General features: G+C 42.2%; 1 protein-coding gene across 1 annotated transcript; it reads left to right on the top strand.

Moving 5' to 3' along the window:
* Positions 1 to 322: 322 nt before the first annotated feature.
* LOC126470917 (vitellogenin-2-like) lies at positions 323 to 9,489 on the top strand. Its single transcript, XM_050098947.1, has 19 exons — positions 323 to 353; positions 1,852 to 1,997; positions 2,274 to 2,411; positions 2,525 to 2,677; positions 2,775 to 3,008; positions 3,097 to 3,788; positions 4,003 to 4,171; positions 4,272 to 4,873; positions 4,969 to 5,185; positions 5,271 to 5,487; positions 5,634 to 5,886; positions 6,024 to 6,321; positions 6,521 to 6,752; positions 6,833 to 7,126; positions 7,229 to 7,389; positions 7,514 to 7,660; positions 7,751 to 8,219; positions 8,302 to 8,483; positions 8,725 to 9,489. Exons 1-19 carry the CDS (start codon positions 323 to 325, stop codon positions 9,487 to 9,489), a joined length of 5,400 nt encoding a protein of 1,799 aa, XP_049954904.1.
* The last annotated feature ends 11,007 nt before the right edge of the window (positions 9,490 to 20,496 follow it).

Below are 20,496 nucleotides of genomic sequence, written 5' to 3'. Positions count from 1 at the left end.
TAAGTTTGTTTGACAATGATAATTCTATTGCAAATGGGACGGTGCCTCTGAGGAGGAAGAAAAAAGAAAAGGTTTCCAGATGAAACTGTATTATCATACATACGGCGCGAAATGTGTCTCCGTGCGCGTTCACGCCTCTGCATGTTATCGGTTTGCTTCTGGAGGAGCGCGTTGCCAAGCAGGAGCATCTTGTGGATTCAGTAGTTCGTAGCGCGCCATTCGTGACCCGGCCGACCTGGGACGCGCTGACTGGGCTGGCAGCAGCTATAAAAGCTGGGCGCACGCTCCAGTCGGTACCAGCTGCTCCCCAGTCCTCACAGCCATGTGGGCGCTGATCCTCTTGGGGCTCCTCGGTAAGTCCCGTAGTACTCATCTGACTGTCTAACTCTAATTTGTTGCAAAGTGGCAAATTACTTTTTCCACATATGTATACTTCCCAGTATCTTAAATCTGAATGTCAGGCTAGAGCGCCAGAGAAAAATGTATTCCGTAGTTCAGAACGTGTACGATCCATACTTTGCCAGTTATTGCGAAAGTTAACTATCGTACGATCTTTGCTTGTACCGGTATCGTAATAGTTAGAACACCAAGCATTCTTGTTGCTGTGTTCACACACAGAACTACAAGTACAGGGAAAATGATTAAGCGACGTCAATTGAAGAAAGTGTACAGTCCCACTGGATATCGCTTTACATTCGATAAATTCACTAATTTCATTTCCAGTTGTGCCTCGGAACATCGAAACAATACGTTAAAAGAGTATTTCCAGTTGTATTACTCGACAGCTTTAGAACAGGTTCAGCTTATAGATGAATAGCAATCATGCTCGATTACAGAGCTTCGACGGGAAGCAGTTAATGTTCCTATTTGTTTACGGGGGACTAAAACAATGCGTTTAGTATTTTAGAAGGTAAAATGTACTAAATAGCTTATTATTTGATGTTTTAATACGTTTCTCATTCAATTACGTGACTATTGTATGCTGCTGAATACTAACAACTATGGGAAACTCTAGCCGTGAGATGATGCGAAAATGGACTATATTACACACTGGAGAATGTGAATTTGAGAAGATGTGCATTTAAAATACGTTAGGTTATTCTGGGATTTCTATAAATTTTCAACTGTAAAGGATAAATACTCTCTGAAGGAACTCCCAGCACATTCATTTCCCAAATTGGCTCTACGCTACTTGTAAATTCTTCAACTGAAGCCTTACAGATGTCTGTAGTAGACGGCCAGACAGAAACAATCCGACGATTAGCTACAACAGGTCCGTGGTAGAAGAATATCGTCTCAAAATTTAGTGTTTCAGGACGTTTTACACTTCGTGTTTACCAAGACCATACATATACAACCTCAACATTAAAAGCAACTCTGAATACGTTATCAGTACTCTGTTTGCAAACTTATTCTTTTTTTCAGTTTATCATAATATGTCCAGTATATTTGTGTTTTTTATACAGGTAAATTGGACGAATTTGTCTTCATTCTGCGTTTCTTCTTGTTTTTACAGTTGGGGCAACTGTGTCCGCTGCCGAACCAGATGGTAAGTAACTAAGTTCCACAGTTTCTTCCGATAGCGAAATTGCTTATTTTGCACAAGAGAGACTTTGTACGTCAGGTATCTGACACCAGCTCGCTTAACCACCATGGTTTGTGACGCCTGGAAACACGATTATCATACTTTTATCTTCGCATTAGCTGAATCACATTCTGTTCATTATTCTTTGGCTACTTGATATGCTACAAATAATGTTTAGGGAAACTTTGTTGGCAGCAGGCACGCGCTTAACAGCTGGTGCGACTGTCAGAAACTTCAGATCAATCGTATTATGTGTATCATTTCAGCGTGGTCCAAGGGCTACCTCTACCAGTATGAATTGAAGTCCAAGGCACTTACGGCTCTACATGAAGTCGCCAACCAGTTTTCAGGTGTGCAGATAGAAGGAAACCTACATGTCCAGCTCATAAATTCGTCAACTGTGGCCTTCCAGGTATTATAAATACTTTAATTTCAGTATTTATCAAAACAATAATGATAGGAAACAACGTTGGACGTTAGTTTTCTCTGAACGAAATTATCACAGAGAAATTATCTCTCTGTAGCAAAATATATTTTTGTGGTAAGTTTGTATGGTATTTTTATACGATTTCTCTACACTTTTAAACAGTTGCATGATTCTACATATGAATGGTCTGTTACTAATTTATTTTCAACATGAAATTTAAGAAAGATATTTACCATAAGCATGTCTGTTTCATTTCACCAGCTGGATGATTTCCGCGTGGCTGAGGTTCACCAAAATCTGTCTGGTGGCTGGGACGCTGACATTCCTGAGAGCCAGTTATCTTTCCAGAGTTTTAAACTCCCCTCCAATGTGTTCTACCTCAACTACACAAACGGAGTTGTAAGTGTGTTATACAAAATGAGTGTAATGAAAACTGCGACTGCTTGATACACGAAGTATGTCGCACCGATTACACACCTGAACTAACCACACCTTCATTTAACTTCTTCCAGATTTCTAACCTAACTGTTAGTAAGCAAGTGCCATTATGGTTCGTCAACTGGGTCAAGGGACAGGCCAGTGTATTCCAGTTGGACCTCCGGGGCTCCAACAGAGTCAGTAGGCCCGTCCCAGGCGGCGACAGTGATATCTACTGGACGATGGAGGTGCAAATATTTACTGACCTGTTAGTGATTTCAGAGAGTAGGATCATTTGATTTCGTAAGCACCTAATATTTTCCAAATTTTTTTTATATTTTCCAGGACGTCATTACCGGCAAATGTCAAACGGTATACGTGTACGATCCCTATCCCAAATATGCTGCTCTGTCCGACAATGACATCGAACCCGAGAACTGGGAGGACGACAGCAAACTGTACACCGTATCTAAAGCAGTGAACTACACGAAATGTGAGAAACGAGCTGGTTACACCTGGGGCTTGAACACTGTGACTCGCTGGGAGCCTATTGAAAACTCCGTAGGAGAAACTATATCGGTATGTTCTGGATTTTATTTGGCAACTGAATGTGAACATTGTACACGAATCCTGTCGAATGCTTATTTAAGAATTTTCTTTTCTCCAGCGCTCGTCGAACACAGAGGCCGTTATCAGTGGTTCCATTCGGAAGTACACAATCCAGAAGTCGGTAACGACGAACAGAGTCATTCTGAACCCACTGGTATACAACCAACAGAAGGGCATGCTCGGAAGTCAGATGAAAATCACTTTGCAGAGGAAGATTAAGTCTGACAAACCCATTCCGCAAATCTCGGACCCCGTGACCTACGACGACCTTGTTTACGAGTACAAGGAGATGTTTCCACTGAAACACGCTGACGAAGCTCAGGGCAGAGGCTACAGCGACGAACTCAGCGAAGAGTCTGAGGAACGGGCTTACAGGCCTAGGAGACAGTTCAAGCGTGCGGTTTGGGACAATGCCGACGAATCCGACAGCAGCAGCAGCAGCAGCGAAGAGGATCTTGAAATTCCCGAGCCCGATCTTTTGCAACCGCCTTTGCTACCGTTCAGCAACATGGAGCAGCCTCAAGACAAGCCAGACATCAGCGTTATCATTGAACTGGTTGAGAAGATTGCTCGTCAGCTTCAAGAGCCTAGCAGCATCCCATCAAGCGACACGCTAGCCTCATTCCAGATCCTCAACAGAGAGCTGATGAAATACGGCGTATCGCCTCTGCGCCAAATAGCTAACAAGCTTTATGCACCGTACCCAGCAGATTCGCACAGCTACCCGCAATCTGTAAAATACACCCAGTGGTAAGTCTCAGTGTTATTCACGACTTTTGTTTCTACAATAAAACATGTTCCAAGACTGTTCTAAGTATAGATTGTTCCCGGTGTACAAATATGTCAACATGTTTGAAGTTACGTTTTGACGCCACCGCCATATATATAAGTAACATCTCAATCCAACTACAATGAACTAAACACTTTACTTATATATAAATCGATTTGTATTCGTTTATTTCAGGGTTGTCTTCATCAATGCCCTTTCACAGTCGGGCACTGGACCAGCAATCAGAACTATTAACGAGCAGATCAAACTGCAGAAGCTTCGAGGACGCCTTGCCGCTAACGCCATCGGAAATATTCCGCGCAGTGCTCTGTACCCCAACAAAGCATTCCTCAAGGAATTCTTCGTAAGTATCACCGAGTGGTGAGGACACTGAGCATAATCTGTAGAGTGATTTAAGGTCATTTATCGTTCGTAACATGATCGTGCATCTGTTCATTTTACAGATGATAGTGAAGAACACAGAGAAGTATAGTCCTGAGAACGCAACTGCTCTTCTGGGATTTGGTAACCTCCTGCGCCTCGCTATCGTTGACAGAGACAGTTCTCACAATCTCTACCCAGTTCACTTATACGGCAAGTTAGACAGTCCGAGCGAGTCTGAGCTCCAAGCATACGTGAAGTACCTGGGTAACCTCCTCAACCGTGCTGTTCAAAATGCTGAAAGTGTCGGTATTCAAGTATACACCAGAGCCCTGGGAAATATCGGACACCCATACATCCTGAGACCTCTACTGCCGTATATCCTGGGAGAGAAGCAGGTCTCCAACTTCCAACGACTTCTGATGGTACTGGCTCTCGACAGAGTTGCTGAACTCTATCCCCAAATAGTGAGACCAGTTTTGGTCCAGATTTACCAGAGCACTGGCGAAACACACCAGATCCGCAGCACTGCAGTTTTGCTTATCATGGGTTCCAAACCTTCGGCAAGTGTCCTGCAGAGGCTGGCTCAGTTTTCGAAGCAAGATCCCAGCCCTCACGTCGTCTCTGTTGTCAAGACAGCTATTCAGAGTGCTGCCAGACTGACAACCCCTGAAAATGAGGAACTGTGAGTAAAGTTACCTTCCTACATACTGTCAAAATGGCGTAGCTCGTCGTATGATGAAAATGGGCGCTTCATTAACCATTTCTTCTATTTTACAGAGCCAGAAGTGCTATGGCAGCCGTCAATATGCTGAGCCAAAATAAAACCGCGGTACAGTACTCGGCCAAGCATTTACAAGATTACTTAATTCGTGAGATGGCATTATCATACGATCTGAAGTACAGCCAGCTCGGCAGTAAGGACACACTTATACCTAATGCACTGTACGCTGGTCTGAAACTGAACATTGGAGGATTCGAGCACCTTGCAGGAGAAGTAAGTTCAGATCTCAATCACGTGAAGCGCTTTTGCATTTTAATAAATACGTATAGTCAATACATTCTATTCACTTTGGTTCTAGGCACAAGCTGCAGTTAGCAGCATTAAGACCCTACAACATCTGCTTAGATACATCATTGTAGAAGGAGATGAAAATGAGAATCAACCAACGAAGGATCCAGTTATCAACATCGTATCTGACTTGAGGGAACAACTTGAGGGTCAAATAGCAGGAAACGTTCTGGCCCATCCGTCTATAATTGCCTTTGACAACAACACAATTGACTCATGGGTGGAAGGTAAGCACATATTTGCCGAGTATATTTTTTAAACGAGAGTGGTTACTTTTTTATTCATTTACTACCTCATAAAGCAACACGACCCTGTTTAGTCTCCTATCACCGCTGGCCGGTTTTTATGAATCTTTTTTTTTTCTCGTTTGTAGCTATCAGGAAGAATGTCAGCAGGCTACAGAATGGGCTGCCTTTTAACTGCACTAGTATTGTAAGCGTAGTTGATGTCAGGATCTTTTTCCCCAACGCTCTGGGATTCCCAAGCTCCATCGCATACGAGACTCCAGTTCTCTACTCAGTTGGCGGAGAACTGCGCCTGAAGACTTCACCAAAACTCAACAGTGCTCCTAAGGGCCACCTGGCCTGGCCGACCGTATGGAATATCACTGCAGATGTGAGGGCTGTGTAAGTATTTATAACAAAAGTTATTTTCTTGGTGTCTCTTCAACGAAAATACACGTGTTTTAATGAAAATTTATGCGTTATGCAACTAATAAGATGTTGTGGCGCTATATTCTGAATTTCAATTTCTCTGCTTGTAGATACTCAAGAAGAAGCTCAGGATCCATTTTATTCACTGTCCTCCCTCTCGACAAGAGTTATTCTGCCGGATATGTTCAGAACCAGCAATATCAAGTACCAGTAAGACTCCTCGTCAACGTTGATCTCGAAGACAGTGGCACATATGTGAAACTACAGCCCATCGACAAGAACCACAGGTACCAGCTGTCACACATGAGCAGCGTTCCTTACACAACGATCTACCGCATGTCCCCCGTGGAAATTGCTGCTCTTGCGGCGCCAGAAACTGAAATAGTTCACACTCGCAAGCCGCGCTCGGTAAGTAAACAGTAATGGTTGGTGCTATGTATTTCAAACTACTGAGCGCAAAGCTCGATACCTATGTTTTCTATATACGAAACGTAAAGTGGTCGACAATAATGAATTTTGAATTTCTATCACAACTTGCTGTACGCTCTAGTTAACAAGAAGAGAGTGTTCTTAGTGTAAATCTCTGACAAACGCTACTTTTCTGCAGTGGAAGGCTCAGTACGGAAGATCAACTGGTATGGTGTATTCCGTAGAGTACAACTCGGAAAAGGATTACGATGCCATGTACGAGAGATACAAAAAATATGCAAACCACGATGCCCTTTCTGCTATCTTGTTCTTCAATGCGGAGCAGCAGGTCTACTACAGCAACATCAGCCTTTACTATGAGCCAGAAAAGTCCACCTCCAAAGCCGTGGAACTCAGTGTCCACTGTTACGGTAAATAGAGAAGAAATTGCAAGTGCTGTTTTTCTTATCTTTGTTGGTACCTGTATTATAAAGCACAACTCTGTTGACAGAGGGAATCCCTTGGTCCTCATCACGCCGTCGACCTGAGCAATCTGAAGAGTCACAGGAGTCTGAAGACCAGCCCGAGTCCAGGGTAGCGTCGGAGGAGGTGTCTGACGAACCAGAGAGCGCTGAGTCAAGCCATGAGAAGTACTACAGATCCAAACGAGGAGCAATATTCTGGGGAAGAGGCAAGCACAGGAGACAAGCCTCTGGTCAAAACAGAGCCGCACTGAGTAACGTGAATCCCAACGAATCACATAAGGAACTGCTACAGAAATTGAAGGAACAAGGAATTCCGAAGAGTAAGCTATATTCCAATAGTACTTAATATTTCAAGACTTCACCAACAGAATTACGTCTGATTCACGCTTTTCTAGATATAAAGCGCATTCCAATAATTTCAGGTGTCATCACGAAGGCGCTGTCGGTTGGAGTGAATTTTGTAGAAGGCAAAGGCGCTTCTTCGCTGCTGGCAATCGTCTGGAGTTCCAGTCCGGTGACCAGCAAATCGCAACTGCTCGCTTTCGCGTCAGTTAAAGGAGCACAGGCTAACTCACCTTACCAGGTACTTAAAATACTGGCCAAAGAACAGCAATAAGCGTTTTAAATATAGTTTAGAATAATATACCAACTGCAATAAGTGTTTTAAATATTGTTTAAAGTTATGTACCCTATAAATTTACTTGCAGGTTTGTGTGGAGGCACAATCCGTGTTCCCCAACGTTCCATTTATGAACTTGGAGAAAGCTCTGAAGACCAATCCAAACTCGTCTGTATATATCAAACTAGATTCTGGAGAAGGCACGTGCTTGTCAGGAATGTCAGTTCAGGCCAATGTAAGTTAACAGATCACAACTATTAGAAAAATGTAGGGAGCAATCAATAGGGGTGTGGACACTTATTCTTGCATTTGTTTCCACTTTCAGCTTGATATTGGAAGAAGCCAAAGCATGTACCAATACCTGCAGAAGTCTAGACTCGTGGCGCAATGCAGATCTCAAATGAAGGAGGATAACTACGTCCTGCCTGCATGTCGTAACGCCACAATTAAGGCTGGTGTGCTCAACAATTACGACCTAGAGGTCGAGTATCACAATATTCCGGAAGCACTGAAGCATTCGATTTACAGAGCTTACTCCAACCTGGATTACGCTTATTTCCTTTATGGATCACAAAACGTCGTAAATGGTACCGGTGCTCCTGGAAAACTGTATGCCAATCTTATAGTCGCACCCAACATGCGCTCGCTCAACTTCTCCTTCTCATCTGCATACTTGGACGCCGCCTACGACAACGTTCGCCTCGTGATGCCCGTAGCAAAAGCCATCGTCAGCCATCCTCTCTTGCCCAGAGCAGAACGCGTGGCTAACTACTACACCAACTGGCAGTATAACGGTGAGATACTAGATCATAAAAATATGCGATGTTTTCTTTGAGCGAATGAATAGTATTAGATGACATACTGTTTCCTTTGTAGCAACCTGCAGCGTGGATTCTTCCTACATTAAGACTTACGACAATCTAACATACCCGTTCGAGTGGAAGAGCCCCTGCTGGAGAATCCTGCTCGCCACAGCTCGTCAGCGCGACATGAAACCATCCCCACTTGTCCCGTCACCTAACGTCACAGTGATGGCTCGGCAAATCTCAGACAAGAGGGTAAGTCGTTAACGTCTTGATCTACAGATATTTTATCCTGGCACTTAGCGTCTAATTTAGTATTTGATTTGAGAGAGAAATAATAGTCAAAAAAGAAAATTAGTCGATTTCAGAAGTATTTCAGCTTCAAGTTTCTTCGGGAAGTGTACGATTACTCTTTTGCACTTTTGTTTTCACTCGATGGTTGCACCTCTATCTATAAACGGTGATGTATTTATAATCCGTGTCGTGTTTGTTACAGGAAGTCAGAGTGCTGGTCGATGACAACGTTGTGTCACTAGCATACCAGTCGGGCAAGTACATGCTCAGAGCCAACGGCCAGGCCGCTGCCGTCTCTCAGTCAGAGGTGACGGGGCTGAACGACAAGGAAGGAGAGCTGCTGGTGCTGGCCTACGCCCTCCCAGACTCTGTCAGGATGGAAATACAGGATCTCATCATCTACTTTGACCAGCAGCGTGTACTGTTACAACCGAGCGACATTTACAGGCGAGCAGTGCGCGGTCTCTGCGGTACCTTCGACGGCAAACGACAGACGGACTTCAAACTTCCGGCCAACTGCATTGTGCGGAACGTCACGGCGTTCATCGAAGCCTACACGTATGGTGACAAATGCGCAGCTCCTCGCAGAGCACAGCCGAAGCAATGCTATGAGGAGAAGATCATTCCTGGAAATCAAACTACTCCCGAGCCAGTAACTGACGCATCATGCGTCTCACTCCAGAACAGGGTTGTGCTGCGGGGTCAGAAAGTCTGCATAAGCCGAAAGCGTCTGCCGATGTGCAAATGGGAATGCAAGGCAGTAGACACCGTCGACAAGGTGGTTCCATTCCGCTGCTTCTCCAGATCTGAGACTATTGAAACTGTCGCCGCTCAAGCTCAACGGGGACGCCAAGTTGACCTCTACAGCATACCAATTGAAGGCGACGATACCAATATCGAGGTTTCGGTAGCAACTGCCTGCACACGTCTGGAGGAGTCAGGAGAAAGCGATAGTGACGAAAATTAACAGCCTCATTTTAAACGCTAACGAAAAAGCACTATTCGACCAAAACAATATGTACTAAAACTGTGCAAATAAAATCTCTTTAGACGATACAGCATATTTCATTTTTTTCCTCTTCCACTCTCTTTCGATCTTGTATTTGGCAAGTTCAATGAGAGTAATAACAGAATTAGTGCAATTTACTTTTCTGCACTGAATTACTTACCCTGTAAAGCTCACAGAGAAATTAATTCTGTAATTTTTGATCTATTCGCCGTTATCATTCAGACACAAATCCCCTGAAATAATACTCACAATATATTACCCATTACAGTAGAGAGTGAAGGCACATAAGCTGTAACTAACAATTTCTGTACTAAAGTAACTTCTATCAAACTAAAATTATTTGACGATTCATAAATTGTAAAGTTTCAAATAGTTCAGAAATTACAAATTGAACACTTATCGCTTATTCATTCATTATCCGCCTCATTGAAATATTCAGTGGCATATGTTGTAGTAAAAGCTGAAGTAACTGCACTGCGCGATGGACGGTATTGTTGCAGTCCTAAGACTGATTTAATGCAGCTCTCCACCCTAATCAAGCCTGTGCAAGCCTCTTCGTTTCCGAATAACTAGTGCAACCTACATCCATTTCAAACTGCTTACTGTAGTCATCCTTCGGTCTCCCTCTACAGTTTTTTCCCCCACACTTCCTTCCACTACCAAATCGACGATTCCCTGAAGCCTCAGATTGTATCCTATCAACTGATTCCTTCTATTTGTCATGTTTAGCCATAGATTTTATTTTTCTCCAATTAGATACAGTTCCCCTCGTTGGTTACTCGATCTACCCATTTAACCTTCATCATTCTTCTGTAACACCACATTTCAAAAGTTCCTATTCTTTTTTTTCTGAGCTACTTATCGTCCACGTTTCACTTTCACGCAAGGCTACATTCCATGCACCTTCAGAAAGGACACCTTAACATTGAATTTATGTTAGATGTTAACAAGTTCCTCTCTTTTCAGGAATGGTTTCCCTTGCTACAGTCAGCCTACATTTTGTATCCTCTCTACTTCGGCCATCACCAGCTATTTTGCCACTCAAGTAGCAAAAGTCATGTACTACTTTTAGTATTTCATTTCCTAATCTGATTCCTTCGCCACCATCTGATTTAATTCCGCTGCATTCCATTATCTTTGTTTTACTTTTAAACGGAGGGAGATTGGATTTAACGTCCAATCGACATCGAGGTCATTAGAGACGGAGCACAAGCTAGGATTGTATCACTATGGGGAAGGAAATCAGCCGTGCCATTTTAAAGGAAACATCCCGTCATTTGCATGGGGCGATTTAGAGAAACCACGGAAAACCTAAATATGACCGGACGTGGGTTTGAGTCGTCGTCCTCCCGAATGTGAGTCCAGTGCGCCAACCACTGCTACACCTTGCTCGGTCTGTTTTACTTTCGTTTTAGTTTTGTTAATGTTAACCGTATAACATCTTTTCAAGACATTAACCATTCCGTTCAACTGATTTTTGAGTCCTTTGCTGTCTCTGACAGGATTTCAATATCATCGACAAATCTTAAAGCTTTCATTTCCTCTCCCTAAACTTAATTCCAGTTTCAAGATTCTCCTTGATTTCATTTACTGCTTGCTCAACGTACAGACTGAATAACATCTGAGATAGGTTTCAGCCCTGTCTCACTCACTTCTCTACCACTGCTTCCCTTTCACGTCCTTCGACTCTTATAATTGCAGTCAGGTTCCTCTATAAGATGCAAATTACATTTAGCTCCCTGTATCTTATCCCTGATAGTTCCAAAATTTCAAGGAGTGTATTCCAGTAAACATTCTCGAAAGCCTCTTTTAAATCTACAAATATAATGAACGAAGGTCCGCCTTTCTGTCGTCTAAGACCAATCGCATGGTAAGCGTTGCCTCGCGTTCCTACGCTTCTCTGGAACACAAACTGATCTCCGAGGTCACCTTCTACCAGTTTTTCCATTCTTCTGTAAATAAAAATACCATAAAAATGAACAATTTTGACAGCTTTTATGGATATGATTGCATGCCAAACGCATATGCTTTGAACTGTCATTCATCAAACACGTCCGAGGATGACTCACAGATGGTTATGAGGAACATGTCTTACATACATTTGAATATTTTACTGTGCAATAACGCTCATTTATTACGCGGAGGGGCGTAGATATAGCGAGCTTTGCTACTCCTACAATTAAATGGGGATAATTTTTAAGAGAACTTTAGCAATCAAACCTATGATAACAAAAACGTCTGAATGGACAGAAAACGTAAACACTTGTTACTGTGAATAAATTAGAAAATTTGAGAGGCTATCTCGCATTGTGGTATTGAGGGTAACAAACGACACATTTTACTTTAAGACGCTCTAAAGCTCGTCAGCAAAATAAATTGTTATTTCGTCATCTAAGCTAATGAACAATACTTAGTCTGGTCTTCACCCAGTCTGAATACATTCTGACGGTGTAATGTGAGCATGTTGATCTCAGTTTCCCTAGTACTACTGACCACTGAAATACAGTAGCTTTAATGCATTGTGTTCCATTTACGATGGGATAGGTTAATACATAATTTCTACTTTACTTTATTATTTATTTATTTATTTATTTATTTATGCATTTATTTTACCTGGCAAGATTAGGGCCTTCAGGCCCTCTCTTACACCTAACCAGGCATACTCAGATTCAACAGATTTCAGTGTCTACAGAAAATTAGGACATATAACATGTTATACAGTATTAATGTTAAAGAAAAAAAATAGAGATTATAAAAGTAGTACAATGATAATTATAACAATCAAAAAATAATTATAACAATCAAGAATAATAAAAATAATAATAATAATGATAATAATAATAATAATAATGATGACTATGTATATGAAAGTAAACATATTTTTCTTTTATGAGTGTCAGTCCTATTGCTAGTTGGGAATTTACTCGTTATATTCTTGCAGCTTGTGAGTTATTCTCATCAAGCAGAGACATAAGACGATGGAATGGGGTGAAAGAGATATAGAAGAGGTAGATAGGTTAGAGGAAGAGAAATAGAATGGTAAAATTCGAATCTATGATGGAGAGGAGAAAGAAAAAGATGAGGGGGGGCACAACAATGGTGGCTATACCGTCCCTAATATGTAAGTCTTAAGTTCCCTCTTGAATGTTGAGTGGTTTTGGATAAGACGCAGATCACAGGGGAGCGCGTTCCATAGTCGTATGGCTGAGATGGAGAATGACACGGAGAAAGATTTTGTGTTATGTAAAGGTACAGCCAAGATGCTAGACGTATCCGATCTGGTATTGCGGTTGTGGAATGATGATAGGTGTTTAATGTGAGAAGATAAGTATTGGGGGCACCAGTGGCTAAGAAATCGATGAAGTAAGCACATCGTGTGGAGATCGCGTGCCTTATGTGGGCGTATCCAACCTAGCTGGGAGTATGAAGGACTGATATGATCATACAACCGTATGTTGCATACGTATCTAACACAAGCATTCATCACTAGCTCGAGGCATCTCGAATTTTCATTATTTGTGCCATGTTGAACTACATCACAGTAGTAAAGATTAGGCAAGACTAGTGTTTGGACTAATTTTTGTTTAACATGGGTTGGAAACATTTTTCTAAATTTTTGGATTGCATGTAGGGAGGAGAGCGATTTCCGGCAAGCTGTGACTGTTTGTTCTTCCCAGTTTAGGTGTTCATCCAAGATTATTCCAAGGTCTTTTACTGTTTTTTGGTATGGTAGTTGGGTACCATTGAGGAGTATTTGAGGGACTGTTTCGCGAAAGTATCGACTGATTAACTTTGGATGAGATATAAGTATGACCTGGGATTTCTTGGGGTTTAGTTTCAGACCTAGGTTCTGTGCCCATCGAGAAACAGAGCAAAGATCTGCGTTCATACTCGCTACTGCGTCAGCAATGTTCTTGGGGCTTGCACTTATGTACAGTTGGATGTCGTCGGCATATAGATGGTAGTTGCAGGAGTGAATCACTGAAGAAATATCATTAATGTACAGTGAGAAGAGTAATGGACCAAGGACGGAGCCTTGGGGAACTCCAGAGCGCACGTTTTTCCATGATGACTTTTCCGACCCACAAATGACTTGTTGCCTTCTGTTTTTGAGGTAGCTGTCGAACCAGTGTATTGCGCTGTTTGAGAAATTCAGCTGCTTCATTTTAATTAGTAATATATCAAAGTCAACTGTATCAAAAGCCTTGCTAAAGTCAAGCAGTGTTAGGATGGTAGCTTCACGTCTGTCCATAGCATGTTTAATGTCATCAGTTACTTTGATTAATGCAGTTGCTGTACTATGGTGCTTTCGAAAGCCTGACTGATATTTGTCGTGGATGTTATGAGTTTTGAGGTAATCCGTCAGCTGTTCATGGACGATGTGTTCTAGGGCTTTAGATATTGCAGGAAGTATGCTGATCGGCCTGTAGTCACCTGGCGACTTAGGGTTGTCAGTCTTGGGTATAGGTTGAATTAAGCTTTGCTTCCACTCAGTAGGATATGTACTACTGACAAGAGACAGGTTGAAGATGTCTGTGATAACTGGGGTAATAGTGTTTACGACGTTCTACTGCCTCGGAAGAGATTCTCATAATTGCCTTGTGTACTGTGCCGGTAGTGACATGTTTTAGGAAAAACTTGTCTCTCGAGAGATTGATATCTTGGGGCTGGTAATTTGTCGCTGCGTGGCAGTTTACGGCTGTTGAGAAGAAATCGTTTAATTCTTCTGCAGACGCTTGATAAACAGCGTCAGATCTTCGCTTCCCTATACCGAAACTGCGCAGCTTTTTCCACAGTGCAGCAGGTTTTGATATGCCGCATACGACAGAGCGGGCATGTCTGATTTTGGCATTCCTCACGCTTTGCTTGGTTCTATTTCGGAGTTTCCTATAAGCTTCGTACGCCTCGGGAGTTGGGTTACGCTTGAAGGCCCTATGTGCAGCATCACGTTCATTCATTAACTGGCGTAATGCAGTGGTGAGCCACGGAGCGGGAGCTCTCTTTACCTTGACAGTGCGTTGAGGAGCATGTTTATCATACAGTGCAATAATTTTGCGACATAATTCCCGAATTTTTCCGTCTAAAGTCGGTTCATTGCTTATATCATGCCAAGGGATGTCTGAGCAATCCTTTTGAAGAGCGTCATGGTTAACATTTTTTAGGTTTCTGTAGGTTACCAGGTGAGATTTTTCTTTGGTAGTATGTACTGAGTAATTTAAGAAAATCACGTCATGAGCAGAGAGTCCTGGAGCGGATGTCTGATTGGCGCGAATTATTTTATCTGGTCGCTTTGTTGCTATTATATCTATGAGTGTATGGCTGTGTGGCGTGTGATGAGTTGGGTCCAGCGGTGTTAAACTCATATCATTGGAGTGGAACAGTCTCCTAAGTTTTTCTGCAGAGGGAGATTTTAACTGTAAGTCGATGTTTGTGTCGCCCATAATGATTATGTGTTCATACAGTGTCACGAGCGAGGACAGGGCAGACTGAAAGGAGGACATAGCACCGACATTTGGAGGTTTATATATTACTCCAATTAGCAGTTTCTGATTTGATGTATTTATTTCGAAAAACAAGAACTCTGCTTCTCCTTCGCCCTTTGCATCCGATGTGCATAGTATAGTAGGTCTCAGATCAGAGCGAATATAGGCACCCACACCACCCCCGCGTCGTGTTTCACGATCTGCCCTTAGGAGAGAGTTACCAGTGATTCGGATAGCGTCGGAAGAAATGTTTGGTTTCAACCAAGTTTCAGAGACGAGGATAATATGGAACAGCGATTGGCAGAACAGGTCACAGAACTCGTCGAAGTGAGCCGTTAGCGACTGAGCGTTCGCGTGGGCCACAAAGAGCCCGCCGCCGGAACCGGTCCGTCCCATTGTGGCCGCCTGTAGGACCGAGCGCGCTCCGTCTACCTGCTGGCCGGAAGAGGGACAAAAGCTGGATTTCGCGGGGGAAGACATTTACAGGTGTGTCCAAGGTCGTGACTGACTCAAGCGTCTGTGGGCTAAAGGTGAAAAACAAGCTGGAGCTATCGGAGAAGGGAGCGAAAAGAAAGATGGAAAGTGGCAGTAGTGGTTACGAAAAAGATAGTAGTAGTAGTAGTGGTAGTGACGAGGATGAAAATAACAGATATAGAAAGGCGGTTTTAAGGAGATTCCTGTTAATGGAGAATGTTAATTCCCGTTTGACTGACAATATGAATATAAATGAGCACTTATGATAGGCAACTAAAGAAGCAATGTTTATGTGAAACAATTGACTGATTTTAAGTAGAGTACTTATGGTACATATAGAAATAACGAAGCAATATTTACGTAAAAAAAATGAAAAGAAAGAATAAAAATTAACTTATATTAGACAGAGTAAAATATGAGACTTTGTGTCTCGCGAGATTTCGCTCAGTCTTTCAGTTCGGACATGTTCGTCACCGTTTTCCTCCCTCCTTCCGTCTTGACTACGATCCTGCCATCCTGGGTCCATACATTTTGAAGGCCGAACTGTGTGATCGCAGTGTTCAAAACTTTTAGTCTTTCGCGCGTCAGATCTTCCCTCAGGGTAAACCCACTCTTGGCGAGTTTTCTTTTCTGAGCAAACACTTCAGCTCTTTTCCGGTATGACACAAATTTAATTATTATGGGCCTGGGTTTCATCGCACCTGGTATCCTGCGCCCAACACGGTGGCTTCTGTCAATATCGGCCACGTCGATCTGCACACCAAGTTTTTCACGCACGAGGCTAATGGCCAGGTCGTCGGTGTTTTCACGATCGTTTTCAGCTACCCCGAACAAGCGCAAGCTGTTCCTTCGCTGATACTGCTCAATTTCATCGGTGGCCGCAGACAGTTTAGCTTCTAGGTCGGCGGCTTTTTTCTCTTGTGCGGCCAAGGACTTTTTAAGAGACTGGATTTCGGTGCTGTTTCGCCCGACAGACTCTTGCAGTTTGTCCATGACCGCGGCCGTCACAGAGTCCGTGATGGATTGCACTATTACGTCCAGCGTGTCTTTACTGTGCAGCGCCGCACTCACCTGGGACCGGACGAGCTCCCCGATGTCGGGAAGCGAGGCCTCACCTGCCGCCGGAGACCGGGCGCCCGCGCTGCCTGCGCCCCTGTAGCCTCGCCTGCTGCCGCTTACTCGTGCTCTTCCCATTTTTCACTCACTTATCACTTATCACTTGTGGTAATCGACGGAGAACAACACACCACGGCAAGTAACACTTGTTTAGTCGGATGTACACGTTGTGGACTGCCGCACTTCTCTGTAACACCTTCAATGAGCGGAAAAACTCGCGAGCCAAAGAAACGCGCGTCACTCAGTGGCCGCCATCTTACCTTAATTAACCACAGTATTAAGTGATTTTCCTTTTAGGCAACATGATGAAGATAGTGAGACTGTTTACTGAGATATGCTGTGAAACAACTCCAATCACTAAATTTATGGTATATTTAAACCATTTATTGTACGTTCCCACTGTCACTTTGAACAAAACGTTGACCTTAAAATAGCTGCTGCCCACGAATCAGGTGGATTACTGGTCATCTTGAGAACCTTTATAAATGACACGGTTTCCTTCAACAAGAAACAAACATGAATGATAAAGATTGGAAACATAAATGAAGACTGTAGCTTAACTCATTAAAAAAGCAACAGGATGAATGTAGGGTTCACACACAATAAAATATTCCAGTTCTTTTCTGGAATTTTTTTCTTTCTTGCATATCATTAAATATGATCCGTTTCGAATTTCATTTTACTATCTGCTTTTAGTGGCACAATCACAGAATTTTTGAAGCTCCGCTATTTGAATAAGAATACTTGAGAATAATATCTCACAATGTCACGGTATGTTTTAACATAAATTGGTGGCTCAAAGTGACGCTCTAAAGCAAAGATTTATCACCCATTTCATCATTGCTAATAGGTCTACTTTCAAAAATGTTCTAGCAGATCAGGTACAACAAATTTGATAAATACTTGCTACAGAAAAAGATATTCAGTAGCAAACAGTTAATATTTCAAACAGGTCTGTTAACTGAACTGGCTGTATTTACCTTGACAGATTTGTATTGGAATCGGTAATGAGAAATTATTAACAACGGGAATACTTTGTGAAGAGTCTAAGACTCTTAAGTATGTGAAGCCTTGTATCCTCAAGGAAAATTTAAAAAAAAAATGGGATATTAGACACAACATGTTCATGGTTATTATTTTATCTACAGAACAGAATGCTTAATACATCAGTTTCGTGTTTATCACATACTAATAAGCACTCGTAAGTTGAAGAGTTGAACATGGCGTACCACAGGGTTGTATTGCGGGACCCCTGTTGCTTCTGAAATACGTAAATAATCCTCCACTTGAAGGTCAGAAGGAGGTAAAAGTAAAAGGATAAAATGTAGAACCAGTCCTCGTCTGTCTGTCTGTCTGTCTCTCTCTCTCTCTCTTCCGTGGGGTTTCTACAACTGTCGCTACATCCCACATACCTGTCACTGTCGATGTCTATTTTCCATGCTTCCTCCGTCTTCTTCTATGTCTCTTTTTCTCATGGCCTCTTTTATCTCATCTAACGAAGCAATCTTCGGTCTTCCACTTATCCTTCCTCTTTGAGGATAGTTCATCAAGATCTTCTTTGGCCATCCATCACGTGTCATTCCCATTGTATGCCCATACCAAGCGTGTTGCCGTTCTTCCATTTTAAATGTGATGCTTTTCTCAGTCTGTGTCATTTTCCGAATCGATGTATTTATTACGTGGTCTCGGCGAGATGTTCTACACCATCTTCTGAGATAGTTCGTTTCTACAACTCTAAATTTGTTGTTATTTTTTCCCAGTAAGCTCACAGCACTCACATCTATAAGCCGTTATACGCTCTACAATAATTCTACAGAGCATCGTCGTTACTTTCCTGCTTATCTTAGCAGACCATAACAAAGGGTTTAGATTCTGTATTGCTGCTTTCCCATGGGCTACTCGTTGTTGTATTTCCCAATTACTTATTCTGTCTTCTGAAAGGATGTTATCCAAGTATTTAAATTTCTTACATTCCTTGATGTGTTGGCCCTCTATTTTTAAGTTTCCTGTATTCTCTCCACTGCACATGTATTTAGTTTTTTGAAAACTTACTTTCAGTTCCACTTATCATATCTTCCCAACAATTTTCTTAACATGAAGCAGATACTAACTTCTTCACTAGCCACCATTATCTAATCATATGGGAACAACAAGGTGTACAAACATTGACCCTTTGTTGACTGAATGCCAATTCCTGCACATTTTCTACTCTACAGCTCTAAGGCTTTCTGGATGTATACTTTAAACAGTGTAGGAGATAAGCAGCATCCCTGTTTTAATCATTTTCGAATTCTGAAAGGCAGTGACGAAATTTTTGTTCCCCACTTTGATTACACACTTTGCAAACTTGTATAGATTTCCTATATTTTATGTCTTTTCAAGCTCAGTCCCTCGCAGGGCCGTAAACAGCTTCTACAGCCGCACAGTGTCATATGCCTTCTCGAGACCTATGAACATTAAATGGCTTCTCAGATTCCTTTCCAGTCTCTTTGTCATTAGTTGTCATAAAGTAAAAATGTTGTCATTAGAAGATCTTCTCTTACGGAATGCAGTTTGTTCATCAACGTCCATCAATATCAATCAATAACCCAACCGTACAATCTACAAATAAAGTTTTTAACATTGACCCTCGATGATTTCCACATACCTTCTTATTACCATTCTTGTAAGTTGGACATAGAAATGCCAAATTCCATTTCTTGGGCACTTCTTCTGGCTCTAACTTGCATGCATTAAACAATTTGCTCAAACTTTTTCATAACACATTCGCCTCATACTTCATTAATTTTACTGATATGTTTCCTGGTTCAGGAGATTTTCAATTTTCCATTTCTTTCACATGTCTTACAACTTCTGTTGTAGTTATTGGGTCTACATTTCCCACAGGTAACTGATTCTCGAAATCCGATTATATGTCTTTATATCCGGTTCTCTCTACCATTAGCAGTGTCTTGAAATGATTTTCCCACCCTCTAATGCCAATAGCAGTTATTTTGCTCCCTCTTTCACATCTCTTTTTAAACTCTTCTCTGTTTTCCAGGCTTCTGCTACCTTTGTACCTCTCATACATCTGTCTTCTCACGTTTCTTTTCCCACATCTCATTTTACCAGTTAATACTTCCTTTTTTAACCTCCCTGTTTATTTCCACATATCTTTTCTACCCTCCATGTTGTAAGGTCGCAGATTGAATGAATATCAATTTCGCACCCTACATGAAAGATTTTACATGTAACAAGTAGATGAGTATGTCACGTGACATACTTCAGCAGTAATGAGCAGATTTGCCTATTAAAATGTACAGTATGTAATGCAAAGAGATGACACTCGTTTCGACGGTATTAACATACTGAACCCAAATCTTGCATGTCAATGAGCAAAAGGTGCAAAAAGCAGCTGAAGGAAACATTTTAGTTTGGGGGCAGATGCAAATTGTGCCATCACAGACCGAGTACAATGGAACGCTTTTAAAAAAACGGGATTGGTGACCCGTGGCGAAAGGGACAATGAACACGCCAGAAGATACATCGAGGAGAGCATGTAGCACGCCAGCGGTGCTTGTTACTGAGAAATGCTTTAGAAATCTGCATTGGGGGATTTCCAGATAGATACAAACAGACCAATGATGCAGCTGATCACGTGAAATGCCTATGGTGCGCCCATGTTGTATGCGTGTAACTTTAAGGTGTCAGGAGCGGGTACAAGATCTCCGATTGGCTGGAAAGTAGAAAGGGGCGAAATTTGGACGCAGTTTGAATGTAGGCCCTTTGCAATTGGCAGAGGTAGTTTCCACAAGATGAAAGGAACATTCTCATTGATCTGAAAAAGTCGTGACGTGAAACGCGAAAGGACACAGGTGGGGGTCAGTTCGCTACAAAAGACACAAGCCCAAAA

This window comes from Schistocerca serialis, chromosome 3 (assembly GCF_023864345.2).
Source record: "Schistocerca serialis cubense isolate TAMUIC-IGC-003099 chromosome 3, iqSchSeri2.2, whole genome shotgun sequence".
Taxonomy (NCBI): Eukaryota; Metazoa; Arthropoda; class Insecta; order Orthoptera; family Acrididae; genus Schistocerca; species Schistocerca serialis.
This window is presented reverse-complemented; position numbering and strand designations above follow the sequence as displayed.

Excerpts from the sequence above, each read along its gene's own strand:
- LOC126470917 (XM_050098947.1), top strand. The coding sequence starts at position 323 with ATGTGGGCGCTGATCCTCTTGGGGCTCCTCG. Across the intron at positions 3,009-3,096 it reads CCGTAGGAGAAACTATATCG|CGCTCGTCGAACACAGAGGC; the intron begins GTATGTTCTGGA and ends TCTTTTCTCCAG. Across the intron at positions 7,390-7,513 it reads AGGCTAACTCACCTTACCAG|GTTTGTGTGGAGGCACAATC; the intron begins GTACTTAAAATA and ends ATTTACTTGCAG.